The sequence below is a fragment of the Alexandromys fortis genome, unplaced genomic scaffold, assembly GCF_014885135.2.
Source record: "Alexandromys fortis isolate MF-2015 unplaced genomic scaffold, M_Fortis_MF-2015_v1.1 scaffold_9, whole genome shotgun sequence".
Taxonomy (NCBI): Eukaryota; Metazoa; Chordata; class Mammalia; order Rodentia; family Cricetidae; genus Alexandromys; species Alexandromys fortis.
Window position 1 is genome coordinate 18,292,452 of NW_026067892.1, and position 13,114 is coordinate 18,305,565.

Below are 13,114 nucleotides of genomic sequence, written 5' to 3' on the forward strand. Positions count from 1 at the left end.
CCCAGAAATAATTACACGGAAACTGTATTCTTTCAAACACTGCCTGGCCCGGATAGTTCCAGTTCCTTATGGCTAGCTCTTACATATTGTTCTAACCCATTTCTAATATTCTGTGTAGCCCACGAGCTGGCTTACCAGGGAGGATCTTAACCTGCGTCTGTCTGGAACGGGAGAACCATGGCGACTCCTCACACAGCTTCTTTTTCCCAGCATTCTCCTCTGTCTACTCCGCCTACCTAATTTTCTATCCAATAAAATGGGCCAAGGCAGTTTCTTTATTAATAAGAAATCACTCCCACATCACCAGTTGCTTGCAAGCTAGGTTCCCAGAGACATGCATGTGTGCCAGTTTGCACAACACTGTTCGTGCCATCTAAGCCTCGGCCTTTAACTCTTGGATTGCCAGAATGGAGAAATGTCTGGAGCATAGTCCAGACATGTTTGTTATGCAGGGACATGGGGACTGAGAAGGAGGCACACCAAATTTCATGGAACCCCTAAAGCAGGGACCTGTGTATGCTCAGCTTGGGGGGGGGGCTGGGCCTGTGAACTTCCTCGCTGTGCCTTCTGCTTTTGCGGTCTGGTGGAGATGTTCCTCTGCATTAGATCTCAGGGTTCTCCAGGAGGGAGAGATTGTCCAGCTGGCCCTTGATAGGCAGGTAGCTGCGGTTGCCATTGTATGATATTAAGTATGCTGTTGTATGACATCGTATGACTATTTGGGTTTGCAGGCATGGACTTTCTCTCCGGTGTGCCCACCTGGCACATGAATCCACTCTGCAGACATCGATCCTTTTGTATAAACACTCCGTATGCTAGGAGGTGAACTTCCCATACATGTGGCTGACACCAAAGGCACTGGCAAAGGTCCTGTGTAGGTGTCATCAGGGTGGGGTGCCTCACCCAAAACATGTGTCACTCTGTATCTTCCCTTGAGGCATCCTTCTTGGGCCAGGCTGGCTGCTGGTATCTACTCCCGTGGGAGAGATTGTGCCCCTTCCCCCAATTAAATATGTTTGGTACCCTAGTGTCTATTATCCGGTTCCTGCTGTTTCCCTCTGAGGACTGGGGCTTGCCTGAGGCTAGCCTCTCTTTATTGCACCCCTCTCTTCCTCATGCCTTTATCCGAGTTTCCCGTGTGGTTGACGCTAGAGCTTTCTTCCCAGATGCAGCCTGCTAGCATAGGCTCTTCTCTCAAGGCTCTTCCCTCAGACCCCACCACAAAGTGGGGTCACATGGCCTCTTCCCAGTGAACTGGCTCATTCTCTCCAGTGTGTCTCCAGCGTGATCAAGCGGAGCAGGGTTGGGATCACAGTCCTCTACAGCATGGTGTGGACTGAAGACCCCACTCCCCAACCCTCAAGCAAGCGGAATGAGGACACTAATCCGTGGGGGCTGTGCGGTTGGACAGCACTTGCTGTATGGCCAGCTTGGGACACAGGAGAATGGTGACTTTACTGAACTGTGACTATTTGGGTTTTATAGAAAATGGGGAGTTCCTTTCCCTGGATCTTGGAGGATCCAAGTTTCGGGTCTTGAAGGTGCAAGTCTCTCAAGAGGGGAAGCAAAATGTCCAAATGGAGAGTCAGTTCTACCCAACGCCTAATGAAATCATCCGCGGGAACGGCACAGAGGTACCAGCAGGAGGACGGGCTTGGGTACCGGCGGCCAGAGGCGGTGCCGCCAGAGACTTTGCTTTAAGCCTTGTGCCTGCGTTCTCTCCTGCAGCTCTTTGGCTACGTAGCTGACTGCCTGGCAGATTTCATGAGAACCAGAGAGCTGACGCATAAGAAGTTGCCCCTGGGCTTCACCTTCTCTTTCCCCTGCAGACAGACTAAGTTGGATGAGGTAAGACGGGAGGGTTGGGGCATGTGGACACGGGCAAGGGAGCAGCATGAAATTCTGGGCTGTCCGTCTTTTCCTCTGCTTTTTGCTAGTGTGTGAGAGCGACCTGGGTGATGTGGGGCCTTGATTCTGTGCACACAGCACGCAGGCAGGTTAGGCGGTTGTCAGGAGGCCTTGCTGGGCCCTGAGTCAGCGGGGTCTGCAGTGAGCCTTAAGCACACGTATCTAGGGTGCCAGGAGATGCTGGCCTCAGAATAGCAGGGGTCTGCCTCTGCCTCCTGGCACCTGAAAGGGAGAAGCCATTCATCTCTCCTCTGCTTGGTGAAACCAGGAGGTTGCCTGAGCCTAGAAAGGCAGAAGTTAGTGGCAGTGGCCACATGGTGGCAGTGCAGCACAGAAAACAACCTGGGGGCTGATTGTGGGTCTGAGTTCTGCTGCCCTGACTGGAGACCCAGAGTTATTTCCTGTCTATTTCTTTGTCCATAACTGAGGGGGCTGGAAATCTGGATAAATCTCACTATCATCACCACCACCACCACACAAAAAAAGCACATAACAATCTGGTTATGCAGATTGCCCTGACGGAACTGTGTACTGAAGGCCCCTTCTGTACACCATAAATCCATGCAACTATTATGCGTTAATTAGAAACAAAACGAAACCCCAAAGAATCAGAGCGATGGAGCTTAGAGAAGAGAAGCCAGCGTGAACGCGGCCTTACATTAACCTGAAACATCCTCACAGGGCTTCCTCCTTTCATGGACCAAAAAGTTCAAGGCCCGGGGAGTTCAGGACACAGACGTGGTGAACCGCCTTGCCAACGCCATGAAAAAGCACGAGGTGAGGGACTCACTCGGGCGGGGAGCCTCCCAGTCCTTGACTCTTAGGCTTGGGGCCCTTGTGCTGCACCTGCCTAGAAGGAGAAATGGGAGGGGTGGGGCTGTCCCCATCCTCATTGCAGTGAGGATGGGCACAGTTAGGCCTCTGGAGAACCACAGAGACACAGCCTTTTATTTCCTGGGTCCCCAGTTACCACAGCCCTTCAGGAGGACTTTTGCTGTCACTGTGTTTAAACCCCACCTTTCCTCCTTTTGGAGCTGGGCTGTTGTGGTGGCAAAGCACATGCATAGGCCTAGTTCTCCCACCCACCCACCAACAAAACACACAAATACTGAGAAACCCAGCTTTCTCTATTTCGTTCCCTGCTCCAACATTTTGACAATATTTACATAGTATCAAAAGTAAGCACTTAAACATTTCCCAAATAAAACACTTAGAGCCTAAAGTGCATGTTGCCTGGTGAGAAGAGGAGTTATCCTTGCTGTTATTGACTGAGTTGGTGAACGAGCCCCTAGAATGGTGGCAGGGTGTGCCACTCTGAATTATGATCCCCCGGCTCCAGAAGAACATTTTGATGTGCCACCTTCCAGTCCCTTCTTCTCACTTGAAGACAGCCCTACAGACCGGAGGGAACCTTGGTGTAAGGCCTGGAGTTGACCCGACAGAATAGGAAACCCATGTAGGAAAGATGGGTTTTGACCAAAGCCATGCTTGCTGGCTGGCAGGGCCCTGTAGGCCAGGGCTGGCATGTTTTCTCTTAGAAATACCATTTTCCCCAGGACAGATACGCTTGCCACTGTGTCCTCCAGGGGTAGATACCAGGGACTGTTTCCATAGTTCTCTTTTACGGAAGTCATTCCACTCAATGTAGGAACACAAGCTCCCCGCTCCTCCCCTAGACCTGGAACCTTGAAAAAGCTGTTTCTTGCAGACCATGTCTAATGATGTTCACTGATCTGGTGAGGTGGGCAGGGGAGAGTAAACTTCCTACTGCTGATACCCTTGAGGCCTTGTGTTCACCAGGACCTGGACGTGGACATCCTGTCCTTGGTTAATGACACTGTGGGGACCATGATGACTTGTGCTTATGACGATCCGGGCTGTGAAGTCGGTGTTATCATTGGTAACTCAGTGGACTTGGTGTTTTGGAGGTGGGAGAGGGAACTAGTTTTGGGCTGAGTTTGAGTAAAATCTAAATCAATATGAAGGGTGCTGTCACTTCTCAGAAGACACAACACAGAGAGATAGGAAACCTACCATCTCTGTCCATCCACCCATCCATCCATCCATCCATCCACCCATCCATCCACCCATCTACCCACCCATCCACCCATCCATCCATCCATCCACCCATCCATCCACCCATCTACCCACCCATCCATCCATCCATCCACCCATCCACCCATCTACCCACCCATCCACCCATCCATCCATCCACCCATCCATCCACCCATCTACCCACCCATCCATCCATCCATCATCCATCCATCCGTACTCCCTCCACCCATCATCACTCCCCCTCCCTCCATCCTACCCTTCTCCATCCATCCTCCTTCATTCCATCTCTTCCCTCCCTCAATCCAGCCTCCCTCTGTGTATCTATCCATCCTCCCTCCACCCATTATTCCTCTTCCCTCTTCACCCCTCTCTCCATCCATCCCCCTCACCCATCCATCTTCTCTCTAGTCATTCTCTCTTCATTCATCCTCCCTCTCTTCATCCATCTCCCCTGTATCCATCCACCCTTTCTCCATCATCCTCCCTCCCTATGTCCCTCCTTCCATCCTCCCCTCTCTCCATCCATTCTCCCACCCTCCTTTATCCTCCATCCACCCTCCATTCATCTCCATCCCCTCTATCCATCTTCCCTCTGTCCATCCATTCTTCCACCCCCCATCTCCATCCCCTGCCCCCTCCTTCCTGCTCTTGTCTCTTCATGCTGTGGTGTGCTGGGCCCGTGCTCGGGGCTGGGGCTGGCTCACAGTGATGCCCCTGCACTCTCCTATGCTGCCGAGAAGCTCAGCTGGAGCTGGACATGGCAGTTACCATCTGTAATTCAGCCCTCATGGACCAGAGGCAGGAAGATTTCTGTGACTTTGATGCCAGCCTGAGCTACTTAGTGAGTTTCAGGCTAGCCTGGGTTTAAGAGTGAGCTCCTGCCTCAAATGGCTGCAATTGAAAGGCTAATTCCAATAACAAGGGTACAACTACACCTGTCCTGAGGTGACTTAGGGAAAGCGTAAGGAAATACTCTGATGGCAAGGATTTGTGTTTTTTCATTTATGAGGATGGCTTATTTTCTCTTCCCTGGTATTTTTTTAAGCATTGGTACATATTCACAGGGATGGCTTCACAATGGCCTCCAGCCATAACTGACTCCATGATGACCTGAGGCGTGGGCTCCACCTGTGGGCCTCGCCCATGGACCTCACTCCTCACAAGCTCAGGCTTGCCAGAGGGGTTTCCACCTCCAGAGCCAGGGGGCCAGAGTGAAAGCTTTCTGCGTTCGTCTTTCAGTACTCAGGGTGGTTAAGTTCCCCGCGGCTCACCCAACCGGAAGCCCTTTTCTTCTCACGTGTTCTCTTCGACCCGATTCCCAGGAACAGGCACTAATGCGTGTTACATGGAAGACATGAGCAACATCGAGCTCGTGGAAGGTGACGAGGGGAGGATGTGCATCAACACGGAGTGGGGGGCCTTCGGGGACGACGGGGCTTTGGAGGACATTCGCACGGAGTTTGACAGAGAGTTGGACCTGGGCTCGCTCAACCCTGGGAAGCAACTGTGAGTGCCCTCCTGTTCATTCGGGCATCAGCACCGGGCAGTCCCTGCCCACTCAGGCCCTCTTTGTGCCAGGGAAGGTGTCTAACTGTGGCTAGTCAGCTCCCGCGGGAGTCTGTTTCCTAGGTTGCAATCGCAGCTCTCAGGCAGTCCACAGCTCTGCAGTAAGCATGGGCGTCCAAAGCTCTCCTGAGAAGGTTGTGAACCAAATGAGCCTCTGCCCTCTTTGAGTATGGAGGCGAAGGGACACAGAGGAAAGCCAGGCCCAGAAAGCACGGGACCCTGCCCTGGGATTCCTGGGTGTGCTCCCCAGGGGCTCCCCAGCCACCCGTCATCCTCAAGGGCCTCATATTGCAGCAGCCACCTTGTCTGCTGTTTGGTCACAGCCTTTTTGAGCTTCAGCCATGGCCTGTAGAGCAGCGACTCTGGCATCTTCTGCAGCTCTTTGCTATGTGCTGGGCTTACTCGAGGCTCATACACAGCTGGCTGCGCTGTCCTTTCTACATGCAATGCCTTGTGCATCCTTTGTAACTCATTGCCTTTGCGCTGGCTATGGCCGATCCCTGCACATACCAATTTCCTGTAACCATGAACTGTGACAAGCCAAGGCCATAGTGTTCATTATACTATCATTTTCACTTATCTCTGTTTCATGTAAAAGAAATTCCATTCCCTTAAATCAAACCTGAATTTCGTTTGTTTGCCCTCTGTTTCTTCACTGTTCTAAGATGATTATCTAAAAATAATTTAGTTTTTATTTTTGTGTGTGTGCACGTGTGTGCACACACACGTGTGTGCACACATATACTTGTGCAGATGTGAATGCAGGCACCCACAGAGGCCAGAAGATGGTATTGGGTCCCCCTCTCCCAGAGCTGGAGTTACAGAAGGTTGTGAGCTGTCTGATGTAGGTGCTGAGAACTGCACATGCTCTTAACCACTGAGCCGTCTCACCAGCCCCAGTGAGTTTTTATATCGCAGGCTGTAAGGCTGGTCATGAAACAGATAGTCCTGGATTTTCTATCTTACTATATCTGAGGACTGGGATGATAGAGAAAACAACCTGCAGTTATTTGTATGAAGACTCAGAGTAGAGATGAGGGCTGCCTTCCGGGGTCCTCCATTCACGTCGTGGTGGACCTTCTCTGGAGCTCATCAACTTTCCTGTCAGGCAGCTTTATGTTATGAGTGCGTCAGCTTGTGGAGGTTTGCCTGGCTCACAGTTTCGGAGGTTCTAGTCGATGACCAGCTGGGGCCAGGCAGCATTAGCTAAGGTAGAAGTATGAGGTGGAGGAAACCATACCCGGGGGAATTTCCCTCAGAGCTGGGTGTGACAGACAGAGGGGGAGAGAGAGGTCTGGGGTCCCTCTCTCCCTTTCAAGGAATGCCCCTAATGCTGAGTGAAGTTTTATGAAGCCCACCTCGTAAAGGTCCGTCATGTCCCGACAGTGCCATTTAGGCTGAGGACCAAGCCTTTGACAAAATGGCCTTTAGTAGACACTCCAGACTGCAATCTCAGCACCAGGCAAAAACTCAGTGTGGGCGTTGGAAGCCTCAGAGTGAGTCTCTGCTCTGGCTTGTTGTTCCATGGCGGAATGAGCTTAGAAAGTAGCAGAAGCCTGCAACATTGTGGTTCCTCATGGCCAAAGTAGGAAGGGCTCCCCACGGCCAGGGCTGCTCTGTGTGCTGGCCTTCGGGAACCAATGCTGCTTAGCCTAGCCTGAGGCGCCACTTCCACCGACCCGCTCATCCCACTGCAGGTTCGAGAAGATGGTCAGTGGTCTGTACATGGGGGAGTTGGTCCGGCTCATCCTACTAAAGATGGCCAAAGTTGGTCTCCTGTTTGGGGGTGCAAAATCCTCCGCTCTCCATACAAAGGGCAAGATCGAAACCCAGCACGTGGCTGCCATGGAGAAGTAAGTTGCTGGGGTGGTCCTCCTGCCTTGCCTTTGTGGGGGGCAGGGGTTGGTGGCCATGGCACCATGTGCTCAGGTGACAGAGTAGCAGTAGGACCCAGACCTTCCTCCTTCACAGGGAGTTTCAGCCCTGGGCATCGTTTCAGACAAACTAGACATCTCTGCATGGCTCCGTGTCATGCTCTTGTGGGTTCATTAGCCAGGGCCTACGATATTAGGATGCCCCCCCATGCTTTTTTTCCCTGCCTTCTTCCTCCCTTAAATAGTGACTAGTAATGTTTTTACAGTCGCGGATCTCTTGGGGAATTAGAGCCACGTGCTTAGTAAACGGCAGCAGCTGTTCTCAGCGCTGATATCATTGGCCAGACTGTGTTATTGTGAGATAGCGCACACATCCGGGGAGGGTGGCCACAGCATGGAGAGGTACGGGCCCCTCTTCCTGTCCCCTGGCTAGGTACAAAGAAGGCCTGGCCAATACGAGAGAGATCCTGGTGAATCTGGGCCTGGACCCCTCAGAGTCGGACTGCATTGCCGTCCAGCAAGTGTGCACCATCGTCTCTTTCCGCTCGGCCAATCTCTGCGCTGCCGCTCTGGCAGCCATCTTGACACGCCTCCGAGAGAATAAGAAGCTGGCCCGGCTCCGCACCACGGTGGGCATGGATGGAACCCTCTACAAAATACACCCCCAGTAAGTGCCGCTCACCACCAGCCTGGAGCGCACTACGGAGTCTCCGCTGTTGCTGAGCCCTGGCGCTCTCTCAGGTCTATGTTGCATAGCTGGGCGGCTAGAACCAACTGCCTCTTAATAGTTCTGAGATTTCAAGGGGTAGATGGCGATAGATGCTGCATCTACGCTGCTGGTCGGGTGCTTTGGGGGCTCACTCTGAAAGAGATGGGCCGTGAGCTGAATGTGGTGCGCATGGCAGCAATCCTAGAATTCAGAGGGGTGGCCCAATAGCAGGTTCTCTAGGGCAGAGCAACGGAGAACTCCTCTGTAAGGAGCAGGAAGAGAGCAAACTTGAGGCCAGCCTGAGCTATATGGCAAGACCCACCTTAAAAAAGAAAGTCTGTTAAAGCAATTGTCTAATTAGAAAGTCAGTCATCTATCTGTCCATTCATGTATACATCCATCGGTGTGTCCATCATTCATCTCTCTGTGTCTATATGCCGATCTGCCCGCCTGCCTGTCTGTCTGTCTGTTTCTCTCTCTTCCTATCTCCTAGCCGCCTTTCCTTCTGTAGTCTATCGAGCCGTCTTTCTCTCCACTATTTCCTACTGAGTGGTAAGACTGAAAATTCAGGAAAACCTAGTTACCGATGAGGAAAATCAGGGACGGCAGAGGTTGTCAGGAAGATGTGGGGAAATGAAAATTCCCCGGGAGGATCCAGAGCGAAGGACCCCCTAGCTAACCGGGGGCATCTTTGGAAGCCAGGAGAGTCCACCCTAGAAAGGACCGAGCAAGCAAATCCTTCCTCTTCGGACAGAGGTGGCATCTATCACCCACTGTTCACGCACACGCCCTCTGTGTTGAAACTCCAGCTCTTCCCTTAGCTTCCAGAGTGGCCTTTCCACTGCCCCACTTGTAGTCCATCCCTAACTGCCCAACAAGAAGGCCCTCTCAGACCCATTGCCCGCTAGCCCCGTGTCTGTTCCCACTGGTCACACCCAGCTCTTCTGACTCTTCAATATCCGACTGTCACCTCTACCTTCAGGTACCCCAAACGCCTGCACAAGGTGGTGAGGAGACTGGTCCCAAACTGTGATGTCCGTTTCCTCCTGTCAGAGAGTGGCAGCACCAAGGGGGCCGCCATGGTGACCGCGGTAGCCTGTCGGGTGCAGGCCCAGCGTAAGCAGATTGACAAGGTGCTGGCCTTGTTCCAGCTGACCCGAGAGCAACTCATAGGTGTGAGGGACAAGATGCGGACTGAGCTAGAGTACGGGCTGAAGAAAAAGACTCACGCTCTGGCTACGGTGAAGATGCTCCCCACCTATGTCTATGGGATGCCTGATGGCACAGGTAGGTTGGGACAGTCGTCACCTGCTCTGTAGGGTGTGCAGAGCTCCCACGGACACTCTGCAAACGCAGTGAGTGTTAGAGCCTTGGGCGAGAAGAGAGGGCAGTTGGTAGAGGTTAGTTCTGGAGCTGCAAGACCTGGTTAAACCGTGTGTGTGTGTGTGTGTGTGTGTGTGTGTGTGTGTGTGTGTGCGCGCGCGCGCACGCGCGCATGTGTGTATGTGTTCTCAGGGCAGGTGAGAATAGGAACTGACCTCGTGCTGTGAACCAGCAGAAGCCCCCAGGCTGCGCCTGAGCCTCCCTCTGGACACTTGGGCTCTGTGGGCCTTCAGGGCTTACTCTAGCAGGCCCTTTCCCAGCTTTGAACTCTGGCATTACGCCTCACTGTTTTCTGTCCTGACTTCTCCAGCTCTGGATTCTGCCACTGCTCTGTGGGCAGCTGAAGAAAACCACTGAGCAGTGGAGTTCTCTGTGACCTTCTCTGTGGCTGCCTCACTGCTAGGACTCTCTGGAGCCTCTGCCGGGAATGAGGACCTTTGCTAACTGACTTTGGTGGTTTCCTTTAAACTTTTAAAAAAAAACTTTTATTTATTTTGGAGGTTAGAGGACAACTTGTGGGTGTTGGTTCTCCCTCCTTCCACCCTATAGGTTCTAAGGATCATAGACTCAGGTCGTTAGACTTTGTGGCAAGTGCCCGCACCCGCTGAGCTCAGCTTTCTTGCTGGTCCATGCTCTTACTGTTTGCTTTGGATGCTGTCATTTTGTTACCTGAAGAGGGAATATTCCCATTTCATGAACACCACAGGCTAGTAAGCTTCCGAGGCTCACATACCCCGAATCTTTAATATTAATTTTGGTGTTTTGGTTTTTTGAGACAGGGCTTCTCTGTGTCACCCTAACTGTCCTGGAACTAGCTCTATAGATCAGGCTAGCCTTGAACTCACAGAGATCCATTTGCCCCTGCCTCCCGAGTGCTGGGATTAAGGGTGTGCACCTTGGTTTATGGACAGACCAAGAACAGTAAGATACACCAGGCGGTTCTTCTTTCACTCATTGGCTTCTTCTGCCCTTGTCCCTCAAATCTCCGCAAAGCAGCAACTGCGTGTTTCATTCTGTTCTGGGCCCAGCAGTAGAGTATAGTCTGTGCCCTTATGCATGGGGCTTAGACAGGGAGGCAGATGGAGAAATGGAAACGGTGACAATATAAAAGGCCAGGAAACAGCAGGCGCAAGGCAGAATATTAGAGATGGCTATAATGGCATCTGTGGCAATTTTGAGAAAGAGAGACCGGTGTGGTTAGACCTGAGTAGGTACATGGAGAGCAGTGAGAGTTTGTGTAGACCAGGCTTTCACCCCGTGTAGACCAGACTCTCACTCTGGGTAGACCAGGCTCTGACCCTGAGAGGCAGAGGAGGAAGGGGTTCTGCGGTTGGAGACCTGCACAGTTAGTTCCATGATGTAGGGTTGGAGGTGGCTTCCCAGCCAGGAGACTAAGGAACAAGAGTTGGTTTATACCAGGCTAGTGAGACGGCTCAGGGGGTAAAGGTGCTTACAGCGGAAGCCTGGCAACCTGAGTTCAATCCCAGGATCACACGTGGAGGTGGAGGGAGAGAACGAACACCACAAAGTTGTTCTCTGACCTCTGCATACACGCCGTGCCGTGGCACACGTGCCCTCCCACCCGCACAGCTGCAGACACTAAAAGGAGAACAGGCTCACGTTTACGGTGTAAGGTCCCCTGGACTGTTTAAACAGGATGGAAATGCTCTCCACTCAGGATAGCTGACCAGGATCTCCCCTTAGAGTCCCCCGAGTGCCTGGTGAATACCACCTCTACCAGAAGCCCTGACTCAGCACAGTACTCGGGACCTGTTGGTCAGTGGAGTTTAGAGCTAGAAGCCTTGAAAGCCCAGCCTCCTTGTAGGTTTTGTTTGTTTGTTGTTGTTTTACTCTTATTCTTTGGGGACTGACTCCAGCCCCCAAATAAACACAGGAGACTTATTCTTTCTTACAAATGCCGGGTCTTAGCTTGGCTTGTTTCTAGCTGACTTTTTTTAACTATCCCATCTACCTTGTGCCTCTGGGCTTTATTTCTGCATTTCTTTTTCTCCTTCTTACTTCCTTCTTATGTCTGGCTGGCTGTGTGACTATGTGGCTGGCTCCTGGCATCTTCCTCTCCTCCTTTTCTTGCTTGCTCCCTCTTCTTTCTTCTCTTCCTATTTATTCTCTCTGCCTGACAGCCCCGCCTATCCCTCTCTCCTGCCTACCTATGGGCTGTTCAGCTCTTACTAGACCAATCAGGTGTTTTAGGCAGGCAAAGTAACACAGTTTCACAGAGTTAAACAAATGCCACATAAAAGAATGCAACACACCTTTGCGGCATTAAGCAAATATTCCACAGCATAAAAAATTGTAACACATAATTTCCACAACACCTCTTCCTTCAGTAGACATCGAAAGAAACCCAGGACAAGAAGCTCTTTCTCAGAAGCCGTGGGTGGTATGGGTGGTGCATGGGTCTTGGGGGAAATGAGGGCCAAGAGAAATGCCCTGGCTTAAGGCTGGTTCAAGGCGCCTGCTGGGGCCTGAAGCTCCTTTGGTCTAGGAGTCCAGGTGCAAAGGCTCCCTTTCTGCTGGGCTTGGCCCTCTGTCCTTCCTCTAAGCTTCCAGTAGGGGGGTCCCTGCTCAGCCTTCGTGGGTGGGGTGCAGCCTCCATTTTTCTCTACCACAGAGAAAGGAAAGTTTCTTGCCCTGGATCTGGGGGGAACCAACTTCCGAGTTCTCCTGGTGAAGATCCGAAGTGGACGGAAGTCGGTGCGAATGTACAACAAGATCTTTGCCATCCCCCTGGAGATCATGCAGGGGACTGGAGAGGAGGTGAGCCTTGGGCCTGGGTGCCAGCTGCCACACCCCTCAGTGCCCACCCTGCATGAATGCCACTCTCTCCCTGCAGCTGTTTGACCACATCGTGCAGTGCATCGCTGACTTCCTGGACTACATGGGCCTCAAGGGGGCCCAGCTGCCTTTGGGCTTCACGTTCTCCTTTCCCTGCAGACAGACGTGCATCGACAAGGTAAGGCGGCCTTGCCAAGCACGCAGCCGGCCTAGAGGCTGCCCTCCCTCACGGCAATTTCAAGGTTCCTCTTGTCCGTGCTCATGTTAGGGTTTGTTTCTGAGACAGGGTCTCATGTATTCCAGGCAGGCCTCCAATTCCCTACGTAGCAAGGATGACCTTGAACTTCTGAACCTCCTGCTTCTGCCTTCTGAGTCCTGGGATTACAGGCAGGCACCACTGTACCCAGTGCGCGTGGTGCTGGGGGTCAAACCCAGGGCTGTGTGTATACCAGGCAAGCGCTCTACTGAAACGAGCCACATCACCAGGCCACTGTTCACACGCTGGGAGTACATCGTGTAGAAGGTTTTAATTGTGTAAAGGTTTTTCTGTTTACAAACTTTCATTAATCCCTATTTGGTGCTTTGAAATTCGCAAAAGAGTTAAGGGTTCATTCCTCTGCAGACAGCTGGGTGCAGGACTCCCTACAGGTACTGTAATCCGCTGTTGCTCAAGTTCATTCGACAGAATGGCATAGTGCTTTCACAGACCCTGCACACACCCTCCTGAATGCCATCTCTAGATTACGTCACCATTAGGGGAGGATGTTCAGAGTCCGGATGCATCAGAACTGACCCAGTTCCATTTCCTGAATACTTTTTAAAT

The 13,114-nt window shown here is 52.1% G+C and overlaps 1 protein-coding gene across 1 annotated transcript in view; it reads left to right on the forward strand.

The window, feature by feature from the left end:
* The window catches only part of Hkdc1 (hexokinase domain containing 1), a 42,483-nt gene that overhangs the window by 13,390 nt on the left and 15,979 nt on the right, over positions 1 to 13,114 (forward strand). The window contains exons 3-12 of the mRNA XM_050138440.1: positions 1,486 to 1,634; positions 1,729 to 1,848; positions 2,590 to 2,685; positions 3,709 to 3,808; positions 5,286 to 5,469; positions 7,227 to 7,382; positions 7,837 to 8,070; positions 9,095 to 9,399; positions 12,128 to 12,273; positions 12,350 to 12,469. Of these exons, the coding sequence (XP_049994397.1) occupies positions 1,486 to 1,634; positions 1,729 to 1,848; positions 2,590 to 2,685; positions 3,709 to 3,808; positions 5,286 to 5,469; positions 7,227 to 7,382; positions 7,837 to 8,070; positions 9,095 to 9,399; positions 12,128 to 12,273; positions 12,350 to 12,469 (1,610 nt within the window). The remainder of the gene's footprint in view (positions 1 to 1,485; positions 1,635 to 1,728; positions 1,849 to 2,589; positions 2,686 to 3,708; positions 3,809 to 5,285; positions 5,470 to 7,226; positions 7,383 to 7,836; positions 8,071 to 9,094; positions 9,400 to 12,127; positions 12,274 to 12,349; positions 12,470 to 13,114) is intronic.